At 38.9% G+C, this 24,735-nt stretch overlaps 1 protein-coding gene and 1 long non-coding RNA gene across 3 annotated transcripts in view; one reads left to right on the top strand and one right to left on the bottom strand.

The window, feature by feature from the left end:
• Nucleotides 1-24,735, top strand: part of LOC106730651 — a 64,322-nt gene that overhangs the window by 37,058 nt on the left and 2,529 nt on the right. Inside the window, exon 3 of one of the 2 annotated variants that reach the window (XR_004316252.1) lies at nucleotides 5,562-5,742. The exons of the other annotated variant lie outside the window; for it this stretch is intronic. This is a non-coding gene — a long non-coding RNA (uncharacterized LOC106730651). Of the gene's footprint in view, nucleotides 1-5,561; nucleotides 5,743-24,735 lie in introns of those variants that run through there. 2 annotated transcript variants of the gene reach the window in all.
• Nucleotides 6,557-24,735, bottom strand: part of TMX3 (thioredoxin related transmembrane protein 3) — a 42,362-nt gene continuing 24,183 nt past the window's right edge. The window contains exons 10-16 of the mRNA XM_032470647.1: nucleotides 22,721-22,819; nucleotides 19,850-19,907; nucleotides 19,600-19,653; nucleotides 16,497-16,553; nucleotides 12,733-12,862; nucleotides 11,420-11,488; nucleotides 6,557-9,973 (exon numbers count right to left, since the gene is read on the bottom strand). Coding sequence (XP_032326538.1) covers nucleotides 9,719-9,973; nucleotides 11,420-11,488; nucleotides 12,733-12,862; nucleotides 16,497-16,553; nucleotides 19,600-19,653; nucleotides 19,850-19,907; nucleotides 22,721-22,819 — 722 coding nt within the window. The 3' untranslated portion in view covers nucleotides 6,557-9,718. The remainder of the gene's footprint in view (nucleotides 9,974-11,419; nucleotides 11,489-12,732; nucleotides 12,863-16,496; nucleotides 16,554-19,599; nucleotides 19,654-19,849; nucleotides 19,908-22,720; nucleotides 22,820-24,735) is intronic.

Below are 24,735 nucleotides of genomic sequence, written 5' to 3'. Positions count from 1 at the left end.
ACCCCTTGTGGGGCTTTAAAAAAAATATTTCTATGTTTCTGCATTGTGAGGACTTTGGAGCAAATTTTACTGTAACTTGGGACCTGAGCTGAAACAAGTGTTGGAAGGTAATTTATGACTATTTGGAAAAAAAAAAGTCTCTGGCTGTTATTTCCAAAATTATCAAAAGAATTTACCATAATACTTATTTTCTTTATTTTTTTTCTCCTTAACATTTATTTTGAAATATTTCAAACCTACATAAAAGTTGCTAGAACAGTACAACTGGTGATTCTGGGTTAAGGGTATGTGACACCCATATATATGTCCTTTACTTAGTCACCAGTTGTAAACATTGAGCTACATTTGCTTTACCTATCTTTCTTTCTAAAGATATACAGTAAGAAAATTTTATAACATGTTTAAAAAAAAAAACTAGAACACATAAAACTGCCAAAAAGCAGAATGAGTGTGGCAAAGCCCATGGTGCCATCTCTTCCCTTTCTAATGGGCATCACTCCACGAGGACTGGGAATTTTAGTTCCTCTCATTTTCTTCTTCTTATTTTATAGCCTGAAGTTAAACAATCCAGTTTCCTGGGAAAGAAACTGCTCTTGATCGCAAAACGAACTGCATGCTAAGGTGTTCGAGCAGAAATGCCCTCCTGTGCTTTGGCCATTTCTGGCTTTTGGTCATCTACTAAATGGGCATCTTGGCACACATTTTCTATTTGGGACCAGTTACTGGTCACATAAAATTTTGTTTTACATTAGGTAGTGTAGAAGACAGAAGCAAAACTGTGAATACACCTTTGCATTTTAAATTTCATTTTCCACACAAACGATGCATGAGGATGAAGCCAGAACGTTTGAAACCTCGATGGTCGTAACCTTAGCGCTCCCCGCATCTCGCACGTCCCCAACGGCAAAGGCTGATTTCAGTCCCCAAGCCACCACTCATTTCCGGGGAAGTGAGAGGTAAATAATCCCAGCTGGACATAACCTACTTTCTCGTTTACAAGAATAAAAGCCACTTTCCTGAAGGTGCTGCTGTTGCGCCGGCAGGCTGGCTTGCTGTTGGCCGAGGTCGAGGGGTGGCGACGGGGCTATTGCAGCGTGTTGTGCTCTTTGACTTCTGAATGCTCACGAGGCAATCACAAAAAGTACAACTTCTCTCAGAGGCACTGGCGTTTTCACCCCTCCTACTAATCATTTAGGCCATCAACTGGGGTTTTTTTTGTTTGTTTGTTTTTTTTTCTCTTTTTGTTCAAGCTTCAAGCAGAAGTTCATCCAAGGCCAACTAAACAGATTTTCTAGGATTTATGTGCATTTCATCTCAGGCTGTGGACGCTCTTGTAATTTGATAAGCCCTACTGGTTAAGAATCCCTGACTTAAAATACAGTAATTGTTACAAAGGCTAACAATTTTAGACTGATGATTGCAAAAGAGCTGACTATTTCTCCATAGTATTTGAGAGATGGAGACTATCTGATTTCCTAAGTTTCTAATAATTCTTGACCTCTATTCCTATTTTCAATGACTGTATAAATTTTAAGATTTTAGATCCTAAGCTAATGTAAAAATCTTCTATATTAAGACATATTTTACATGTTTTATAAATAGAAAAATATTTCCAAAGCTTATGATTCTTTCATGCTTATTAGCTTTTTTATTGCTTAATCGTTAAGCATTTACTTTTTAGAACAGGCATTTAAAGTCTTCAACTAAAATAAAATATATGCTTTTTTTTAAAAATCAGAAACCTTCAACACACTAGTGACAAATACACCATTATATAAATACACTATATTCATTTACTCATTCATTCATTTACTGAATGCATACTTCATGCCAAGCACGTTTTAGGAACTGGGAGTATAGCCTTGAGAAAAAAATAAAGTCTCACCATTCAGAGCTTATATTTATTGTATATTTGAGGGGGTAAGCAGGCAGCAAACAATTAACATGTAATATCATAAAGAAGAGCTTATACAAAATAAAGCTGCAGAATCAAGAGGTTGGGAAGAGTGGGAGGCCAGGAGGTATAATTTATACAGTATGGTTAATAAAGGTGTTAACCGCTAGGTGACCTAAGGAGGTAGTGAGCCATGAAGACATCCAGGAGAACCTTACTCCAGTCAGAGTGAAGGCAAGGGCCAAGGAGCTTGCTTGGTGGCTTTCGGGAAGAGCCAGGGCAGAAGGCTGTTAGGGAGAGAGCAAGAGCAGGTGGGAGGCAGGCAGGAGATGAGTGTCGTAAGCGGGACTGCGGAAGAGCACCGCGCGATAATTGGCTTGCTAGGGCTGCCGCAACGAAGTACCGCAAACCGCGCGGCTGAAATAACAGAATTCCATTACCTCAGTTCTCAGGGCTGGAAGTCCAAGATCAAGGTGTCATCAGGGCGAGTTCTTTGAGGCTGCAAGACAGAATCTGTCCCGTGTCTTTCTCTCAGCTTCTGGTGGTTCGTTGGCAATCTCTGGAGTTTCTTGGCTTGTAAGAGCGTCACCCCAATCTCTGCCTTCATCTTCACATGGCATCCTCCTTGCATGTGTGTCTGTCTCCAAACTCCCCCTTTTTATGAGGACACCAGTCATACTGAGTCAGGATCCACCCTACTCCAGTATGACCTTATGCTAACTAATTATATCTGTAACAAAGCTATTCCCAAATAAGGTCACATTCTGAGGTACTAGGGGTTAGAACTTCAATGTATGCATTTTGGGGGACACCTTTCAATTAATAATATAACCAGTAACATGATTATGCTGAGTAAGACAAGGAGCCACTGGAATGTTGTGAGCAGATAAATGTCATGATCCGCCTTGCTTTATAAGAGGACTCGATCCATTTAGCTGCTCCTGTGACAGTGGACTACACAGTCAAGGGCGGAAGCAGTGAAGCCTGGTAACGGATATGGTAGCCTGAGATGCTAAGCTGCAAAGTGGTGTGAAGTGCGGCTTCTTTAAAGGTACACCTAACAACCGCTCATAGATTAGGTATCGGGGGTTGAAAGAAAGAAATTATGGATAGATCCAGGGGTTTTGACCTGCGTAATTAGGATAACAAAGTTACCTTTTACTGAGATGAGACTGTGCAAAATCAGGCATTTGGTGGAAAATCAAAGTGGTTAGGACATTTTGTTTAAGCTGCCTATTAAATACCCAAGTAGCAATGTCAAGTCAGATATGCAAAGTGGAGATACAAATTTGTGTTGTCCTCACCTAGATTTTTAAAATCAAGAGACCGAATGGGGAATGATGTTGAGCACCTGTTAATAGGCTCATTGACTATTGGGAGATTCTCTTTGTAAAGTTCCTGTTGCCATCATCTGTGCATTGTTTACATTGATTGGGCTGTCTTTTCCTTACTGATTTGCAAGTGTTCTTTGTAATATTCTGGAAAACAAGTCCTTTGGCAGAGTTAAGTATTGTGAATATCTTTCTTTTTTCACTTTCTAATGTTGTCTTTTGATAAACAGAAATTCTTAACTCTAATGAAACTCAACTGTTTTTTTTTTTTTTTTATGGTTAGTTGTCTTATTTTAAGCAATTCTACACCAAAAAGTCATGAGAATTTTCTGTAAGAAATTTATTTTTCATATTTGGGTCTACAATCCACTTTGAATTTTCATGTATGGTGTTAGGTGGGGCCAATGTTCACTTTTTTCCCTCAACAGGGATAGCCAACTGATTCAGCATTATTTATTGAAATCTTTTTTCCCTGTGGAAATTTAGATGATAAAACTACAGCACTTACTGCTTCCTAGAAATACCATGTGTTACCAGACAGAGCTGGGAGATCACCACTGGGCAGTAGAGTGAGTAATGTTGTCTGGAGACGCTCATTTAACTATCCCTACAGCTATATATGATGGATTCTTAACTCAAATTAATCTCGGAGCACGGAATTTGGCTTTTGCAAGTGGGAAAGGAAAATGGTTACTCCAGTCGTGTACTGCAGGCTTCAGGCAGAAGGCTCTCTTATTAGCCACGCAGTACGCTCCCTTCCTGCTTGCCCATTGCTCTTTCCTGTAAGGACCTCCCTGAAGATCCAGGCAGTGGTCAACACCACCTACTATCTTGACGTTTTCCTACCAAGTCCTGTAAAGTTTCAGCCTTTTTACGCATGCACATGACACCATCAGCAGTTTAACAGTTTCAGGTTCCCAACATCACTGCTGAGAAGGGAAAAAGGGACAAGTCACTGCCTCCCATCAGCAAGGTAATGAGAAAGAGTTTAAGTAATTTGTTCAGATTTAAACAATTATTGAGTGATTCTACTCAGATCGCAACTATAGTTTATCTCCAAAGGCTCTTTTGAACTATGCTTCATATTATCAATCTTAAAAATTAATCATTGACAATTTTCCTCCATAATATATCTGAGAAATACCTCATAATTTAATAAATAACTAGATCTTCTTGGGAAAAAAATGTTCCTGGTATATCTTTCTATACAGGTCCTTAGGCACCTATGAAAATTACCATTATGCTTCACACAGTAATATTTGAATGATTCTGTGTATTTACAAGGACCTAGAGAAACATTCATTACTTTCAAAGCCAGCAATTCAAAATTTGAGATTATCTATCAAAAAACTGAGAGAAATAGATTGTACTAAGGGTAATAATTTGGCACAATAATTTTTTATAATCTTTAAAGCTAAACTACCTAATTAGCTTCAACTAATGTGTATTAACTTATGTCCAAATAGAAGGTGCTTTTTGTGAGTTCTTTTGCTCCTTTCAAAATCACCCCTTGTAAAAAAGGGAGTCATCTTTTACCTTACAAAAATCTTTAGTATTAAGTCACTCTCTCAATTATTTGATTTAGAACAATAAAGTATTGTTTGGAGAAGTCACATATCTTGAAATCTTAATAATGCCAATTCAGAACCTTACAAAGTTCCCTTAACAATCAATTTAAGAATAAAGAGAAGAATTTAACACAGATTTATTAGCTATACACATTATTTCTGAGTATACAACCTCAAAATATTAAATGTCATCTAATCATTTACTGTATTTTTGACTGGGTTCTTGGGGCTGATAATAGAATTTCTGATGATTACATCAAACATACATTCAGAAACTGCAGTATATCAAACAGCTTTGATGCAGGAAAACCACTGTTGCATAAATCCCTAAGTGGCCTAGTGATGAAGACAGTGATGCAAAGATTCATATGAAAAATCTGACTGAGTGGAAAAATATCCTCAGTTCCTACTACGTATTCTTTAGTTTCACTTGGCTGCTTCGTCCACCCAACAAAAATTTAATATATAAAAGCTGGCCAAAATTCTTTTTGGGTTTTTTTTGTTGGAAAGAGAAGGGACAGTTGTAAACATGGGCATAGAGTGTGGCTTTAGTGTTTGCATTTATTGCCTCACAGAACTCATTCTCAGAAAGAAATATTGGCTATGTTTAAATATTTTCAAGGTGGGAACTCTGACCCCCGAGGTAGCCCATTCTGTCTCTGGAGTTCCCTTTCGTTAAGGGTTCCCTCACCTTGAACTCTATTCTGTTTCTCTGTTATCCACCCACAGTAGTCAGAGTTGTTCCATTTCTCTGTTATCTACCCACAGAACTGTCAGAGTTGCAGACATGCTGAGTAAATCCAACCCCTTCATACTGATGTCTTCTGGATTGTCCTGGTCTCTTACCCTCTGTCCCAAAGATCTAACAGCAATAATTTTATGTTGAACAACAAATTATATGAGAAGGGAAACCAAGAAAAACAGAGAAGTAGAAGACTTGCAATTGAGCATTGTAAGTAACACCTGAGTACCAGTTACTACAGCCTAAAAACTCCACGAGGACTGAGGCTGTGACAGCCTTTCACTGCTATATCCTCAGTAGTTCATAGAAGACATTTAATAAACAGCTGTTGAAAGAATAAACTGCAAGAAAACAACTGCCACTTTTTTGCTAGTTGTTTAAAACACTTTTTCAGTTTACAAGAGATGGACTTAGAGAAAAGTTGAGGGCTCTTATCAGAAGATGCATTCTAACCAGCCAGTCTGTACACACCCACAAGCTGTGTGGGACTGATTTTGTGGCTGTTATTCCTGTGCCAGAGCAATTCTCACTTAAAGATATGCTTATGGTATCAAATGTGAAAAATAAATTATTAAAAATTAATAGTTGTATAAAGCTCTGTTTTCCAGTAACATACTCTCCCCATTTGACGCTATTTTAAAAAGGAAAACCGCTTTACTGACAATGACAGTGAGAGGCGGTTGTCCTGTGTCCAAGATCACAATTCAGTAGTTGATCAAGGACTCAAATCCAATTATTCTAACTTTAAACTGTAATTAATATTTAAAATGATCAGGTTTTACCAGTATACAATATATCAAGCCTATGAAGCTGAGGTTCTTGATCATTTAATATAAAAGAATACAACAATCTAGTCTGTTTAAATTTTAAAATTGTTTCCACAATTACAAATAACTTACAATTAATGATAAAAAAAAAAAGCGTTTTGTGAAAGATCAGTTTTAGCTGTCCTCTTCGCTTGCACAGAGAAATATTTATGTCCCAGACAACCAAAAGATAAATAGTAAAAAATAATAAACGGTTACATGTTTTCAATTAATTTATTTTAGAAAAACAAAGGTTTACAATTGGTGCCTTAAGGCAGGATATCATGAATTCAACAAGTTAGTAATACAGACTTTCAAAAACCTTTATAGATTAGTCCAAAGTAGAAAATTATTTTTTGCCCACTCTTGGACTCGGACACATTCAGAAAAAATATATATTTATAAAAATAAAATGGTAAACCTAACCTCACCAATTGATAGTCTTAACATCCTGCACTTATTTGAACAATTTCTGCATAATAAGATGAGTGATTTTTCCCTGTCCTACCTCCATATCATATGAAACAGTTATGAAAATATTTAAATTACTTTTTGCAAAATCCAAACCAAAAAGCTCCTTAAACAGAACACAAGAAGCATCAACAAGAACAAAAATCCACTAAACAAAAACAATATAGCTAATTATTTTACTATTGATATAAACCGTTCCTTCAGCCTCTAGACATCTGGCTCAATGTTATTTCTAAATCAGATACCAGGGAGCATTAGGTATGAAGAAGAAAGTGAAAATTCCAGGTCTAATGCACCTCAGGTAAGTTTCAGAGAGCTAGAAAAAGATTAATGTAGACAGTGAAACAAACAAAAAGGATTACAAGCTATAATGGGGTGCACAGCTCAATAAAAATACATACTTTCTCTCTTTGAAATATCTTTGAAAATTGTCTGAGGACCAGACTCAGCAAGAGCAAGCATCTAGGATCCTGTATTTGAAAAGTCAGAAACAGAACTTTATTGAAACTGCAAAATTGCAACTTACTGAAGGGTATTCCCCCAATGATATGTAATCACAGCACAAGACTCATCCCTGCGTTAGGATGATGGATCTGTGTCCTCCTACCAGATTAAGAAACCTACCTTTATTCTGAAGCCATTTTTCTAAAATGAAAACAGCATTTCTAGAAAACTCTGATATGATATTGAAAGGAAAACCATACTAGTGAGCAAAAGTTTTACATTTGTTTTGTGAGGTTTTTGTAACAATATCCTAAAGTAGAGAGAAGTAAAAAGCAAATGTTTAATACAAAAAAAAAATAAAATAATCCACTTATAATCCAAATATACATTTTGTTTTCCTAATAGATACATTTTGAAAACACACAAAGAATATGGGGCAACAGTATAGAGCTGTGAAAAACGGTGGCAGAGAACTAAAGCATTATCTTAAAGAGATGGAGATCTCAGAAGACAAAGATCACTGGACTTCGCTGATACACATTAAGCTCTACCTTTTTCCCCCCGTTTTGGTCTTTATCGGTGCACTTGACAAAAGACGAAACTATGCAGATGACAGACATCTGTCAGTGATAAACATGAAGAAAAAAGCAGTGACACTGCTACTCCAGTTTCCTCCTGTCACGGTGGCAGCTAAGACCCCCTTCCCTGGAGGTCAGGACTCCCGCGAGGCACCTGCACTCACCTGAGCTTCTCACTGCTGCAAACAAGCCCGACCGCGGCCATCGCTCATACTGACCTTCCAAAAGAATCTCTCCTTACTCGTTAGAGAGGCATCTCCTTGTCAAATTAACAGCATTTATTCCTAATTCCCATTTAAGAATAACATTTCATTCTGTGTTTCCTGAAGTTTCACTTGATTGCATATGTGCTTCACTTATAAAAATTATAATGGGGTGCCAAACACTAAGAATAAGTAATTATTATATCCTAAAAGAGTACATGGGTACAAGAGAGCAATTACCAGTCACTCCTTAGAACTTAAGATAGAAGAGTGAATCAGGTTAGTAGTGATCAGAATGGCATCAGAAATAACCACTGGGGAACCTTTGGGACCACAGCCCTGGACAACTACAGGATCAGGACCATGAATTATGTATTTTTAAAGTGATGAAACATTTTAAAAATGTCTAATAACTCAATGAATAACCACCCAAATAACAGTCACCTTAAATCCTAAACTTGGCTAAAATGAAGACCTCAAAAAATAAACTAATCTACAATAAACATACCATACTGGTATTAAAACAGTACCAATTTTGTACATTACTTGGGAAAGAATTCCTACGTTACTTTATTATGGGGAGAAGATGAGAGGTCACTGGCTGAACTGGATGACACACTGGGACAATGGGGAAGTGAACTGGCAGATCTCCTGAATCACCAGACGTGAATGTTAACAGGCTGATGATGTCACTCATTACTCATTGTGAACAGACACACCCATAATACCACATGGCAAGTGTATGCCAATGCACTTCCTGTGTATGTGTACGTATAGATATACATATGCACATATTAAATCCTAAGTTACCATAAACTTACACTATAAACAAAAATATGATATATATTACTTTTTAAAAAGCAGGAGGAGCTTTTTATCAAAGAAAAATTTTAGAAGAAATCCCAATATATAAAACAGAGAGAGGAAAAAGTAGGCTGTTCTGGATAAAGCAGGGCAGGAGTAACAGAGATCCTCCCTGCCTGCCATGTTGGCTGAGACCCCTACTAAGCGTCCAGGGCATGGTTTTAAATCACTGCTCCCAGTAAATCCTATTTATGCTGCAAAAACTGAACATAAGACTGTTTTTTCCCCACTTATATAGGCCCATATGAAAGTTTTATAATGCAACTGAGTATAAAGGTAAAAAGTAACATTTCCTCTCCTTTAAAAATAATAACAAAATAAAATCACTATGCTATACAAAATCATAATCTTAATTTGATCCTTGGAAAAAAGTTGTTAGTTCTCCTTAAAGTGCCTATATTTTAAAGACTTAATTTTGTCCATATAAATCTCATCCAAACGTGAGAAGAAACGGACGCTGGGAGGGGGAGGCACTCTTCTTCTCTCGCACATGTGTCTTCTACCTGACTGGCCAAGTTAAATATTCTGCCCAAGAACCTTAATGTTGTCACAGAATATTCAGATAGAGAAACATGCAAATAGAATTGATGTGGCATAACAACATCTATAAGGTAAACTCTGATGGAGTGTTTTGATTTTGCTCTTTGCTCCCAACATCTCCCCACTTACGAAAGGACTATTTTAACCCATGCAGTTGGTATTAGCAGAACACAGATACCATGTTCTCTTCTGTGAAGGTCATGATTCAGTGTCTGAATTCAATAAATAGACTCTTTAATAATTTGAATCCTATCAAGTATTTCATCCCGGGAAAGTCTTAATCCTTCTTCTTTTCTAACACATCCTTGGGTTCCTGCGCCGCAGGCGCTGGCGGGTCTGCGCCGCTCGGCTCCGGCTGCCCCGCGCCCTCGTCCGGCAGCGCGGCGCCGCCGCCCTCACCGCGCACCACTTCGTAGCGCTCGTCGTGCCCGTCCGCGTCCGCCGTGTAGATGCCGTAGCACATGATGCTGACGACCCCCAGCGGCAGGCCGAAGAGAAAGCAGCCCAAGAGCGGAGAGCTCCTGAACACAGACTGTGGAGAGACGGTCACAGCTCAGCTGCCCAGCCGCGCTCCGACAGAAAAAGCACACAGGAGCTCAAAACCACTACAGAGCTCTTCCTCTTGCCGCCATCCAACGTGCTTATAGTTCCAACGAATCAGTGTCAGTCTTTCTGTGGTAACTACCGTGTCAAAGACACTGTATAAGAGAAATTTTATATTCGGGGCGGGGGGGCCCCAAATACTCTCTCACCTTTTCAAAACATGTTTTCCTCACGTAACTCACGGAGCTCTCTGAGGCGGCCACTATGTGCCCAGAAGCTTTCTACCTGTCCCCTGACCATGGGAATCTAACACCCAGAAGGCTGTGTGGTTATTTACCATAAAGAAGGCAACACTCTCTTCACATGACATTTTTTTCACTTATCTGGTTAGTAGTAAAGCAACTTTAATGTAATAATTTCTCCCAGCTTATATATTGTCTCCTCAGCTCCTAGAAAAGCAAAAGCAATCTGAACAGGTTTTTCAACTATAATACACTCTATGGGTTGTTACTATAATTCTGAAGAACTAAGCAGACAGATTCAGAGGAGAGCAAGGTCACTTTGGCCTGAGATAATAGAAGACGTAACTGAAAAAAAGCATTTGGAGGCAGAAATTTAGGCATGAGCAAGAATTAGGCAGGCCAAGGTACAGCGTGAGCGCAAAGGCTGAGCTAGAGATTATGTGAGATGAACAGAGAATTCAGATCCAGGGCATCACTGGAATAGGGAAGGGAAGTGATCAAAGCTGAGTATCTTAGTAACAATAATCACACAGAGATGCACAGAATGGACTGGAGACAGGGCAAAAGGAGGTGAGGAACCCAGGTGGAGGCCAGAGCAGCAGCCAGTCATAAAGTGATAAGGGCCCAATCCACGAAATAAAGGTCACTGAGAAACTGAAGGGTGCATGGAATAAGTCTGAGATTATCAGCATCTAATTCTCACCGACAGGAGGTTAGGTCTACTTAAGCTTTTGGCCGTGATGAATGAAAACAGCCGTGATGCACCTCGACAGACCACCAGAACTAAGCTTAAGGCTCCAACAGATTTAGGGCTGCCTGCAGTCAAGGCGCCTGGGAGCTGAGGCTGGGATCGTAAGAGAGATTTCTTAGCATTCTCAGCAAGAAAGGTACAGATCCAAGGACTGAAAACGGCAAGAGGAGGAAAGAAACTGAAAAACACTTTGAGTCATGCAGTCAAGTTAAGTGATTCTGAATTCCAGTTAACTCACCAATCATACAGAAATGAATAACCAAAGAACAATTTCTACCTGATGAGTACCTCTTCTTAACATAAATACGGACTAGCTCTTATCTTGAAAGTTAAGACGTATTTTTAACAAATCCTCCGGAACTCCAGATTTTACTTTAGACATAACCTATATACCTATATATTCTTAACTATCAATAATGCTAAGACATCTGTCACAACTTACCACAATAGTAGATTTGGCATCAAAAACCATTCTTTTCAATCTCTGCAAAATGCTATCACCTCCTTGGGCCTTAAATTTAACAGGGAAAAAACAAATTGTTATTTAAGTCCTACGACTTCGCTTTTCTGTTACATAATCTTACAACTGCAGGTCAAGGGGTGACGACAGATCACGTAAAGCGCCTGAAAGAGCCATGGAGGAAGTGTTTACTGGCTTCCTGCCCCACCTTCCTTCTGGCTTCCTGTGTGCACCGGCTGCCTCAACCTCCCTAGCCACAGTCCAAGCAGCTGGGCTAAGGCTTCCCCACCCTGAGCGCAGGCCGGCCCCGCTTCTGAGGTCAGCGGAGTGTTACAGTGGCTACAGGAGATCTCTGCTGTCCTAGAGGGAGAGTTTCCCTGACGAAGAAGCTCAAAGAGAAAAGTGTTCGAAGGCAGAGGGAGAAAAATTCTTGATGAAAATCAACCAAATCTCTGCATTCAGCCACCGGCAAAGTCTGGCTCATTCCTGGAGTTTCACTAACTTACAAGTAGCTTCTCACTCGTACAGGGAGCATTCTTTCAGTAAGTGTTACTTTCACAAAAATCCCTATGCGACTGAGGGTGTTTCCAAAGAAGAAATACTTGTTACTCTGTGAGCCAACTTTCAAATAGTTTGTGTAAAGCTGAAACAAGTCTCACAAAATAGTAATTAAACTTCATGAAAGCACTGAAATCCTGTATTTTCTTTTCCATTTTATTCTAATCTATTGAATTAACATACATGTTGGTCACAACCTGCTGAAGAGGTTTCATGACCCTCTAAGATGGATTACTTCAATGAAAAAAAAAAACAACACAATACGGTCTACATATTCTCAGTACATTTCCTTTTAAGAAGCTATCTTATTATTCACAGGTTTCTTAGAAAACCAATCCGGATAACTTGATCTAACTGTATGTTTAAACCCCAGGAGGTACTAAGCCAAGAGAGCTCACTGTCAGAGAGCTCTGCACAATGCAGACGTCTCAGCATCCCTGGCCCCTGACTCTGAGTGCCAGCAGCACCTCTCAATCGCGACGACAACCTAAAACGCCCTCCAGATAACCCCTGAAGACACATTTCCACCCCCTAGCAGCCTCTGCTTTTTGAGCAGCCTCAGCCTTTGTCCTGAGTAATATGACTCTGTCTACAGTGTGAGAGAAGCAAGGATGGAGGCCTGCCCTTCACCCCAGGAGATGGCCAACTCTTCCTTTCAGAATCAGGAGAAAAGAAAAAAACTCATTTCTCCTCCACCTCCTCCCATCACCCCTTTGAAATGAAAGTGAACAACTTACATCGACTGTGCCATCCAAAATGTTATTAATGAACTGGACCATGTCTTCAGCATTATTAATCTGTCTATCTAATAAAAAGTACTGTTGGTTTGAAGTATTCAGTACAACCACAGTTGGGACTTTCAATTCACTGAAAATAGAAAAACAAATCAAAATGTACATTAAACACAGAGATAAATATTCTGATATTTGTCTGTATTATATCTAAATAACTAAGTATAAAAGGAGGGCTGTAATGGCTGTCCCTTCCTTTGTCTACATGAAGAAAACTTCAACTAAAGCATCAATTTAAAAAAGAGCTAAATTAAGATTTATGAAAAACACACGATTGTATACAGTATCAGACAGCTAAGGATTCACAATTAAACCTAAGGATAACAATGATTATGTATGAAATGTCAATTTCTGGGCAATATTGTTCCTTGCCACAATTATCTTAAACACTAACACTGTTAATTACATACAGGCCACCCCAGTTAAATGGAAATCGGGTAGGTGGAGAGAGAAGAGCTTGGTCACCAGAGTCACACTGCCTGTGCTCAAATCTGCAGCGTCCCCGTAATTTCATTTAAGCCTAATGGTTTTAATCTATAAATGAATACAAGGTGCGTGGGGGGTACCTATCTTGTTTTAAAAACTAAATGAGAAAACTAAAGTTAAATATCCAGCACATTCCTTGTACATACTACGTTCAATAAATACTATTCCAAATTCTCTGAACTTCCACTACCCCACAACATAATCACCCCCTCCTCACGGGTGCTTCAGTGAGATTCTAGATGTCAATTCAGCTTGCAGACAAAAACTGTAATAGTACTAATGTGTCATTTAATTGAAATAATTTTTAATATTTTTACATAATCATAAAAGGAAGGTGCTTAATTCTGTATGACACTACACATCAGGTCATGGTGAATGTATTATGCAAAAATACAAAACTCTACAGTAGAAACAATGTACACCACTATATTATCACCACATAAGTAACTCAGTCCAGCAGATTGCTTTCTTGTTCATAACTCTTTACTGTTCCCCGTGCCACCTCCTTCTCCCAAAGGGGCAAATGTGCTCATCTGACCCCTGATGCTGGGCTCAGCCACGTGGGCTGGCCAATGGGAAGGCACAGAAATGACTGAAGCAGAGGCATGAAGTGTGTTGCCTTCCTGTGTTTCGGTGATTGCCATGAGAAGAGAATCCCCCAGGAAAATAACCCTCCAGGGTCAAGGACATGGAAGACATGTGGGGTAGACCTGAACTTAACTGGCAGCTTGGAGCCGTGCCTGGCTATGCCCAGCCAAAGTCAGCCAAGCCCAGACAGCCGAGAGAGAATACACGATCACTCTTTTACGCCACTGGGTATCAGGGCGGTTCATTACCTAGTATGATTATTAGGCAACAGTTAACTGTGTAATACAAAAAAAAAAAAAAATCTTAGCTTCATTCTTGTTCATAAAAACACGAGGCAACTTCTGACTTACAGCAGCTTAGTTCTTGGTTATCATCATATTGCATCAGTAGCAAAAATAATCCAATTTTTATGGAATGGATTAGAACCTAGCTTTCCTACAAACATACATCTTATGAAAAAGTTAAATACAATGTACAGTTGAACTAGAAATAATTTGTTCTGAAGTAATTCAATGTTAATAATGACAAAAAATACACCTCGTCCTACTCCCTCTTAGCTGTACCCGCAAATACCACACCAGAGGGCTGGGAGCACCCTGTTTACTCTGAGAAACAGTGAACAACACAGTCGGCGCTGCAGTGCGATTATCTTATACAATCTCATGTACATGCCCTAAGTTAAAAACTGCTAGGCATCGATACTTACTAAATTCCACTAATTTATCTGTCAGTATTGCTGCTGTAATGGTTAAGAGTCTTTAAGGGCTTTAGGGTGAGAGATCTGGAGGAGAGGACTGGATCTCTTTGACTTACTTGCTGGGCATCCTTTGGCATATTACTAAACTTCCTTGAGTTTCTTCTAAGAAATTTCAAATTCCTCATCTATATAAAATGGAAGTAATAGTAGTACTTACACCTTACTGAGTTACTGTAAAAGTCAGAAAACATACATTGACCTCTTAGTCCAGTCATCATTATATGCCTTCTGTCTTCTCAAAAGAAAGAAAGGCAAAATATGAATTAAAAAAAAACCACACACAATAAGGGGTTGGTGGTAGAGATCATTCTTTCATCGTAACTGTTGCAAAATTTCTATCACACAACTCACACTAGATACAATGCTCATGAAGGAATGTCCATCCATCTCCAGAAATTGAGTGTTATTCTGCATCAAGCAGTTATTTATCGGATGCAAACTGCTTTGGCCTCTTGCCAATGTTTTAGACATCATTATATTGGTTTGCCTCCAAGGACGTTATAAAAAATGGTTGTGTCTAAGTCCCTACTAAGTATCCTGTAAAAATCCTATTATAAACACATTTCTGTTATAATGTGTTCCCCTTTGTGAAATTATACAGCATAGCAATTTCTCTTCGGTTTCCACAAGGGCAACTATACTACTATAAGCAAGTTATTTAATAGGTGATGGGAAACAAATAAACAATGTTTTTCTACTTTGTCTTCAGTATTAAAAATTTAAATTGTTTAAGTGCTTTTAACAATTTTAGAGATCTTTTATCTTCCTTTGTCTTGATTTCTTCATTACATATTGTATCTGGTACTTTGTATCTCTGGTAAACCCTTTCAAATCCTTACTGGATTAAGGACAACTAACTGAATGTAAATGAATGAGAGCAATGCTACTTCATAGTTTTGCGCTTTTACTTGAAGACTGTGCATGTTACTACTGGTCTGTAAGTAGGGCCCTCAGTGGTGCTGGACAAGTTCCACTGGGCTTTCCCTGTCTTCACATCCAGGCTATTTTAAGCCCCACTTTCCAAACGCTCTTATGTTTGCTATTACACTCTCTGCAGTCTTCATTCAGCTAACTTCTCTTTCTTTAGAACTTCTCCTAATTACTACCTCCTCTGGCAAGTCTTCTGAGTCCTTGTGCCTTCCTGTGATTGGCCTGGGGGTCTCTCTGTTTCCAGAGCTCTGTACCACACAGACCTTCTCACACAGTGCCGTAATCATCACGTTGTCTTACAGCAGACTGTACGTACCTGAAGACAGGGACTCTAATTTACTCACTGTTTTGCATCAACAGTGTATGACACACAGCAAATACTCACTAAATGTCCCCTGAATATAGCAGGCCTTCTTTAAAAAAATTTATTAATTCAGTATAGGTATGGTAAATGTTTTCTAATATCAAATTTCTGAAGTGACAAATCAGGTCTTCACATCATAAACATAATCAGCAATATTTAAAAATTGCGTATTTCCCTACAAAGTTAGTCTATTAAAATAAATTCTTCTAGAATAGCAGTTAATTCTTGGATGCTAAAAAAATTCCACTTAAGTTACATTTATTCATTAAAACTGAACTCAAGGTGCGTAGTAAACAGAAACTACAAAATTTACAAGTTTTTGAATGATGTTTTCTTTCCGAAATACTTTAAGTTATCAACATTAAGTTGGCTGTTTTTTTTAGTCTAGAGCAGTATTAAAGTTTAGTAGGTTTCAAATACAGATTTAAAAACTAAAGTAACGTATTTAATGGGAGAATGTCTGCATCAGCATATACCAATGGTTCACTTTCTTCAGCTGTGAGTCCTTCTGCCTCTGAGAAACAGATATTTAAAAACTGATAGAATGGGTAGCAAAATCATTTCATCATTTAGCATTTTACTTACGCCATCAGCAATGTATTTATATAGTCATTTCCATCCATATGGCCAAACTGAAAATCCCTAATCAACACCAACCAAAAAGAAAAAAAAAAAAAAAGAGAGCAATATTAAATACAAAAAAAAAAAAAGATAAATACAGAGAACTGAATTTAAGGCTTGGTAAGCATGTAAACTTTTAACATATAAATCACATACAATACATGTGAAAAAGAGTGAAGTCTACTGGGTTTTGAGATGCAAACACACTTCAATAATTAAGCAAATTTTAAGACATTTCTATTTTGTTTTGTAATATGTAACACTAGAAATATAAATATATAGTTATGCATCATTAGAAGACTCAGAATAAAAAGGGAGTAACAATTCAGTAATGTAACAAGTTTGTCCTGACTGTCCCCCATGGCAGTAACAAGCTGGTCTAACATACAGGAAAAACAGCACCTATTGTTTATTTTCCATTATTCTTTGAGTTCCTGTTAAAATTGTCATCTCTCTGCATCTGACTTGTGATTGCTCATTTAACTTTAACTCAGAGGTATGAGTAGACAGGCAACCTCATTTTATTGTGCTTTGCTATACTGTAGTTCCCAGATACTGTGTTTTTTCACAAATTGAAGGTTTGTGGCAACCCTGCGTTGAACGAGTCTACTGGTACCATTTTTCCAACAGCATCTGCTCATTTCGTATCGCTGTCTCTCATTTTTGGTAATTCTCACAACATTTCAAACTTTTTCATTATTGCTTTATCTGCTATGGCGATCTGTGAGCCATGATTTTTGATGCTACTGTTGTGATGTTCGGGGGATGCTATGAATCATGCCCAAACAAGACCTCAAACTTAAGCAGTGAATGTTGTGTGTGTTCTGACTGCTCCACCAACCAGCTGTTCCCCCATCTCTTTCCCTCCCCTGAGACATAACAGTATTGAAGTTAGGCCAGTTAATAACCCTATGATGGCCTCTAAATGCTCAAATGAAACAGTCCTACGTCTCTCACTTTAAATCAAAAGCTAGAAAAGATCAAGCTTAGTGAGGAAGGCATGTTGAAAGCTGAAACAGGCCAAATTCCAGGCTTCTTGCACCAAGCAGTTAGCCACATTGCGAATGCAAAGGAAAAGTTCTTGAAGGAAATTAAAGGAATACACAGTGAATACACGAATGGTAAGAGAGTAAACGACCTTACTGCTGATATGGAGAAAGTTTTAGTGGTCTGGATAGAAGACCAAACCAGCCACAACATTCACTTCTGCCAAAGCCTAATCCAGAGCAAGGCCCTAACTCTCTTTAAGTCTATGGAGGCTGAGAGGTGAGGAAGCTGCAGAAGGAAAGTCTGAAGCTAGCAGAGGCTGGTTCATGAGGTTGAAGGAGAGGGGCCATCTTCGTAACACAGAAGTGCAATGTCAGGCAGCAAGTACTGATGTAGAAGCTGCAGCAACTTATCCAGCAGATCCAGCTCAGATCATTCATGAAGGTGGCTACACTGAACAACGGCTTTTCAGTGTAGACGACATGACCTTATACTGGAAGACACTGTCTAGGACTTTCATAGCTGGAGAGAAGTCAATGCCCAGCTTCAAAGCTTCAAAAGACAGGCTGACTCTTTTGCTAGGGACTAATGTACCTGGTGACTTTAAGTTGAAGCCAAAGCTCATTTACCATTCTGAAAATCCTAGGGACCCTTAAGAATGATGGTCAACCTACTCTGCCTGTGCCCAATAAATGAGCAACAAAGCCTGGATGCAGCACATCTATTCACAACCTGGTTTACTGAATATTGAAGTCCCACTGTTGAGACATCCTGCTCAGAAAAAAAAGACTCCTCGCAAAATATCACTGCTCACTGACAATGCACCTGGTCCTCCAGGAGCTCTGATGGAGACGTACAATGAGATTAATACTGTCTTCTTGCCTGCTCACACATCATTCTGTAGCCCGTGGATCAAGGAGTCATTTCAACTTTCAAGTCTTATATTTGAAGAAATATATTTCAGAAGGCTACAGCTGCCACAGACAGTGATTCTTCTGATGGATCTGGGCGAAGTAAACTGAAAACCTCTGGAAAGGATTCATCAGTCTAGATGCCATTAAGGACATCCGTGCTTCATGGGAAGAGGTCAGATATCAACATTGACAGACATTTGGAAAAAGCTGATTCCAACCCTCGTGGATGACTTTAAGGTGGGGGGGGGGGTTCAAGACTTCCATGGAGGAAGGACCCACAGGTGTGGTGGACACAGCAAGAGAACTGCAATCAGAAGTGGAGCCTGAAGATGGGGCTGAACTGCTGCCAACAACTGCGTGATGAAACCTGAACATGAGGCGCTGCTTCCTATGGACGAGCAAAGAAAATGGTTTCTTGAGATGGAATCTACTCCTGGTGAAGAAGCCATGAAGACTACTGAAATCACAACATTTAGAGGATTTAACTTAGTTGATAAAGCAGCAGCAGGTCTGAGAGGACTGACTGCAATTTTGAAGGAAGTTCTACTGTGGGCAAAATGCTACAAATGCTACAGAGGAATCATTCCTGAGAGACAGAGTCAATCAATGTGGCAAACTTCGTTGCTGTCGTATTTTAAGAAAAAGCCACAGCCACCCTGATCTTCAGCAACCTCCACCCTGATCAGTCAGCAGCCACCAACATCAAGGCAAGACCCTCCGCCAGCAAAAAGATTGACTCGCTGAAGACTCTGATGATGGTTAGCATTTTTTAGCAATAAAAAAATTTCTAATTAGAGTATGTACACTTTATAAGCACTAGGAAACCAAAACTTTTGTGACACGCTGTACTGCAGCTGTCCGGAACCAGACCTGCAACACCTCCAAGGTGTGTGTGCCCGTGTGCGTGTATTTCCTCAACACAAGCTCATCCCAAAGCCCATCAAGAAGCAGGTAAGAAAAAAAGTTGTTTTTTTTCTTTAAACTTGTAGGACATATATCAACAAACTTCAAGTCCAGACAATTTATACCGAAATGAAACATGCTATAATTCACTTCAGCTCCTTGATTCATCTTTGAAAGTATGAATTACTCCTACATTTGCTTTACTATATTATGAAACATAATTAAACAATGATAATGGCATCTTCCAGAATGCACACACTGACCTGTGGAACTGGTCTCTATAATCTCTAGCAACTTGCTGAATAATTGACTTTAATCTGTGAAAGAACAAAAATCACATGAATATTCCATCTCGTCAACCTGAAAAATGTAATTATTCAATTATAATTTCTGCTGTCTTATCTAATATCTAATACTGCAGGAAAAGTAAAATACTATTCAAGTGTATCTGAAGCCACGTAAAGTCTGAGCTGGATGACATCTGAAGGTTAAATGTGTGTCAAGGCACTGTACCTGGTATGTTCAGCTGATGTGTTTTTCTCATCAATAACTGCAATAGCCACGAGCTTTCCTGAAATGAAGAATGACATCCAAATTCAGTAGCCGTCATTACACAGACTTTTCAATTATTACTGTATTATGAATAGGGAATTAGTGTATCATTTCTAGAGTTTAATTCCAATTAATCTAAACATGCTATGCTTAGTAGAGTGAACCAGAGAATTAGAAGACTCCAAGTGACAAATTCCCCCCTCCCTCCCACCCCCCCAGGGTAACTAATAGTAAATATTTAATAATTCATATACTCAGATTGTATTTTTTCACACGACCCACAAACTAAGTATTTTGTTGAAAACTAAAACCATTAGGAACAAGTTGATAAAGGAAATATACCAAGAATGACTGCAGTGCGAAAAGAATGGTATAGGACAATAAGAAAGTCATTTTTACAGTGTTATTCTCTTTGGTACCAAGGGCTACTGCTTGCTAATAATAATGCATAAAATAAAACTGTCGCAAGTTTATTTAACCCTAAACAGAACATAAATCATATTCATCTCTCATATTCTTTAGGATGGCAGCATGACATTATAACCAGAGCGCTGGTACTGGAGTCAGAGCCCCAGACACTAACCCAACAGTGTCCATTACACTCCATGCCTGGGAGAACAGCAGTGAAGCACACTGTCTATTAGCTGTGTGACTTAACCTCAGTAGACTTCAATTTATTTTAGAAAGTAACATTTAGTTCAGTTACTGGGAGAGTTGAATGAGCTGACATGTACAAAAATACCGGGACACTTTCTGGCTGAGAGTAGGTATATAAACATAAGATTAAATCAACAACCTTTCAATATCACTACCACATCTTAATGCTTTTTCTCTGATTTCATGCTTAAATTCTACACAAACATGTCTTGAAATTCTACACAATCTTGATTCTTCTTTAACTCTCAGCTAAAAACATTAGTTCACAGTGCTTATTTCCCCTCCCGAAATGTTACTTCATTTACTGTTCAGTGCTTGGTTTTCACTGTGCTTCTTTAACTTTCAAGTGCTTCATGAGTTTTTTTTCAAAATGCCTCCGACATGTCCAGCATCTCCCCACAGGCCAGCACAGGCAGCTTCTCATGCATTAATTTCAGTTACTGAGCACCAAGCAATGTGCCCGGCACCGGGCTAGTTCCTGAGGCCGCGGTGAGGAGCACACAGACCCAGCACTGCACCCGTGGGAAGCACAGTCTAGCGGGGACAGTAATCACACACAGAGACGTGTGGTTAACAATTAGAAGACTTCGAAAAAAAAAATAATTAGAAGACTTCGGAAGGAAGGGAACACAGGTTTATAAAAGAATATTACAAGGTAGCTAATGTAGTTTGACGGGGTTAGTAAAAGGTTTTCCTAAGGAAGACACAGTTGGTCTGAGTTTGACAGATGAGTATAAATACACTACACATTTCCAGGCAAAGAAAACAGGATGTCTAATGGTGCTGGTGCAAGGTGCACAGCCCCCTTAAGAAACTCCACAGTCAGTGTGGCTGGACAAGGGACAGGTGAGGAAAGAGGAGAGAGATGTGTCTAGAAAGGAGGGGCAGGGACTTGCAGTTGCCAGAACTTCTGAGAAAGACATGAAGAATCTGAAGCTGCCGAGAGCCGGCAGCCCGTTGCAGTGCTTATATGAGTGGGCAGCAGTGCTTACGTGACAAGTGTCCTGCTAGGACAACAGGCAGGGCACAGCCGAAGCTGACCCCCATGCAGGGCAACTCTGCTGGGCACACAGACACACTGCCATAGCCAGCTTCCTTCCAAACTGACCTGGGAGAAGACATTGAAGACAGCCGAAGCCGCCTGTGTTAACTACCCCGAGGTCAAGCTGTCTCCTACGAGTACTGTACTGAAGGCAAAACTACATATTCCCACATTCTCTCCTTTCCCTTTACGTGGGCCACCGTGAATCAGAAAGTAAAGAAATCAGAAGGTATCCACATCAGCTTCCAGTACTGAGCTGGTACTCGCCTCCCTGTGTAAGGCCAGCAGAGACAGACGTCACCAGTCACAGAACACTGAACAGCCGGCTCAGGACCAGACAGTTATCATCCTACGACAATTACACAGTAACAGGTGTGTGTGTCAGAGCACTTCCAAGTTGAGTTCTCATCAGAGTCAAGAGCAGGGAGTCATGAAGAGGAAGCTCCCTGCCTGTTACTTCTTAGCCTTGAGTAACGTTTTCCCATTCTTTTAATCTAAAACTATACTTTCATCCTACTTAGAAAGTTTTGAATGGAAACAAATGTGGCAACAATAACTATGATTTATTTCTTATTCATAATTTGTTATAAATTTACAAAACACTTCCTAAAACTTACATGGTTAGTTTCTCACAATTTTAGTAGTTTATATCTGAGACCATTCAGCTGGCTTCTTACAGCTTTTCTGCATCTATATTTATATTTGCTTTGCCTATTATTTTCAGTCATGTAACTCCAAGAAACCATGTCAATTTGATGCCCATATTTTCTTCCCAAGTAAAAGCAGGCCTTCAAAGGGTATGATAAATTGTATTCCCACTCCTATTACAAAATCAGCCTCCTGACTATAGCTTCCTGAATGGTTATTTTTTCTCATTTCCTGACTATCCAGACTCCAATTTCCCTGCCACTATCAGCTGTGTTAGTAAACCCTTGCTAGCTGATCTTTACTCAACATAAGTATGCTCTTTGGTAATATTAATCTATAGTCTCATAAAGCTGAGTTGGCATTCAAGTATGAAAGAAGGAATGAAATTATGAAATAGAACTTAAAAACTCATATCCTACAGATTTAAGTGATCAGCTAAGGGAAGCTAGTGTAGAGTAATGCAGAGCTGTATGCATGCTTGTTACCGGTGTCTCCAAGTTCATACAAGAGGAAGCCGTCCATTGTAAGGTAATTCTGAAACCTCTCCCTGTTGATCCAAGATGACAGATCACCATCTTCATACTCTTTAAAACAAAACAAAGTTGATAAATGATAGTGTAAATACATTAAATGTTTGTGATTAATCCAGCAACATGTATCAAATGTCTAACATAGGATCATAATCCTAAATTCATAAATTTCATTTTTAGGAAGCTATTCAAAGCAAACAATCAAATATAAAAAAAGGATTAATGCCGGGGGGAGGGTATAGCTCAGTGGTAGAATGCATGTTTTGCATGCACAAGGTCCCGGGTTCAATCCCTAGTACCTCCATTAAAAATAAATAAATAAACCTAATTACCTACCCCCTAAAACGAACAATCCCCCCAAAAGAGGATTACTGCACAAAACAATCACTATAGCATCATTAAAAAATAGCAAAAAATAAATAAAAATAAAGGAAATAACTGAAATATAAACAGGAAATAATTTAAATCATTATGGTACACACTGAAGACCATTTATAGATAAAAAATTATAATCATTAAGTGGTAAAGCAGTAGTAAAACAGTATTATGACATCATTGTAACTATAAAAAAATAAAGTATGAAAAGAATAACAGAATGACAAAATGAGGGCCTAACTCCTACTAAACAGTTTGCCTGGGTTGATAGTTATTCTTGGATTATGGCACTATGGGTAGTTTTTATTGCAATTTCTTTTCTTTTCTCTATTTTATGACACTTTGCCCTAAGTTTACAACCCTTTTTCATATGTAAAACTAACACAAACACACACATAAAGCCACAGTACTTAGCCCTTTTCTAACATCAAATACTTCCTCTGATAGCAGATAGGAAACATTTACAATATCCAAGAGGATTATGTCCTGACTAGAAATGTAATTCTGAAAAACTATTACAAGCGTGTGGAAAGGAGGCTGATGCAGGAGCCTGCCAATACATCTGGCTGAAGACTGGATTCTATTGATTTCTTGAAAGATGTGCTTTTTCTGTCACTTTCATTGCTTAACAAAATATTTTCAAGTTATCAAACATATAAAGTAAGTAATATACAAATCTAAAAGTATTTACGGATTAGAATTCACAAATTAGAAAAATAAACATAAAACCAGAAGTTGATTATTGGGCCACAATCTCCACTCCAGGTCAAAAGCAAATTTTCTAAAGATTATACACAAAAGCGGTAAGTCTAAAACTCACTGGAAAATAAACTGTCCTCCTGAGCTTCATCCCAATGCTGCTGAGCTTACTAACAAGGAAAACAGGATACGCATTCAAAGCACACCCTTTATAGGAAGACTTCAGGCAGGTTCTGAGTGCTGACTAGTGCATGGTAGAAAATGCCGGCCTTCCCAACAGCTGTAGGTACTCAACACATTACTCCCGTCTTTCTCACGCACGGGAGGCCACACTGAAACGTGGACAGATGAGGGGCACTTTCTTAGCCATAAGTAAAGAATACATTTAAGTCTAAACAGATAGGATTAGGCTTTTTCCAAAAGAAGCGAAGCAGCTGAGTTGTTTCTAAACTCACAGCGGAACTAGAACAAGAGACTCGAAGGCTGAAGCTTGATGATGCCACTGACTGTTTTAACTTGGAAAAAATCAAAAGCTATCTCTTTAATCCTGTTTATCTGTAAAACAGTATGAATGCTGATCTCAAGAGATAATGATCCAAACAAGACAATACACACGAAGTGCTTATCACACAAGGAGTGTAGTAGTCAGAGAGGAAGTGGATGGAACTGATGCAGATGGGGAGTATTTTCCGTAACACGTTTTCATGTGTGCAAGTTCCTCTTAACCTCCTTTTAAGCCCAATGTCTCATGTAGCCATTCAACAAATATCCAGTGAATGAGCAAATGAATGAACCTACAATTTAATTACGTATCTATCTCTCTTCATCTAACAGTCTTAGTTATCTCCTTGGTAATCTCAGGATATTAGTTTATCTGCCTTACTGCCTGCATCGCT

Source organism: Camelus ferus, chromosome 30 (genome assembly GCF_009834535.1).
Source record: "Camelus ferus isolate YT-003-E chromosome 30, BCGSAC_Cfer_1.0, whole genome shotgun sequence".
NCBI lineage: Eukaryota > Metazoa > Chordata > Mammalia > Artiodactyla > Camelidae > Camelus > Camelus ferus.
Note: the sequence above shows the minus strand (reverse complement) of the source record. Positions and strands in the feature narration are given on the sequence as shown.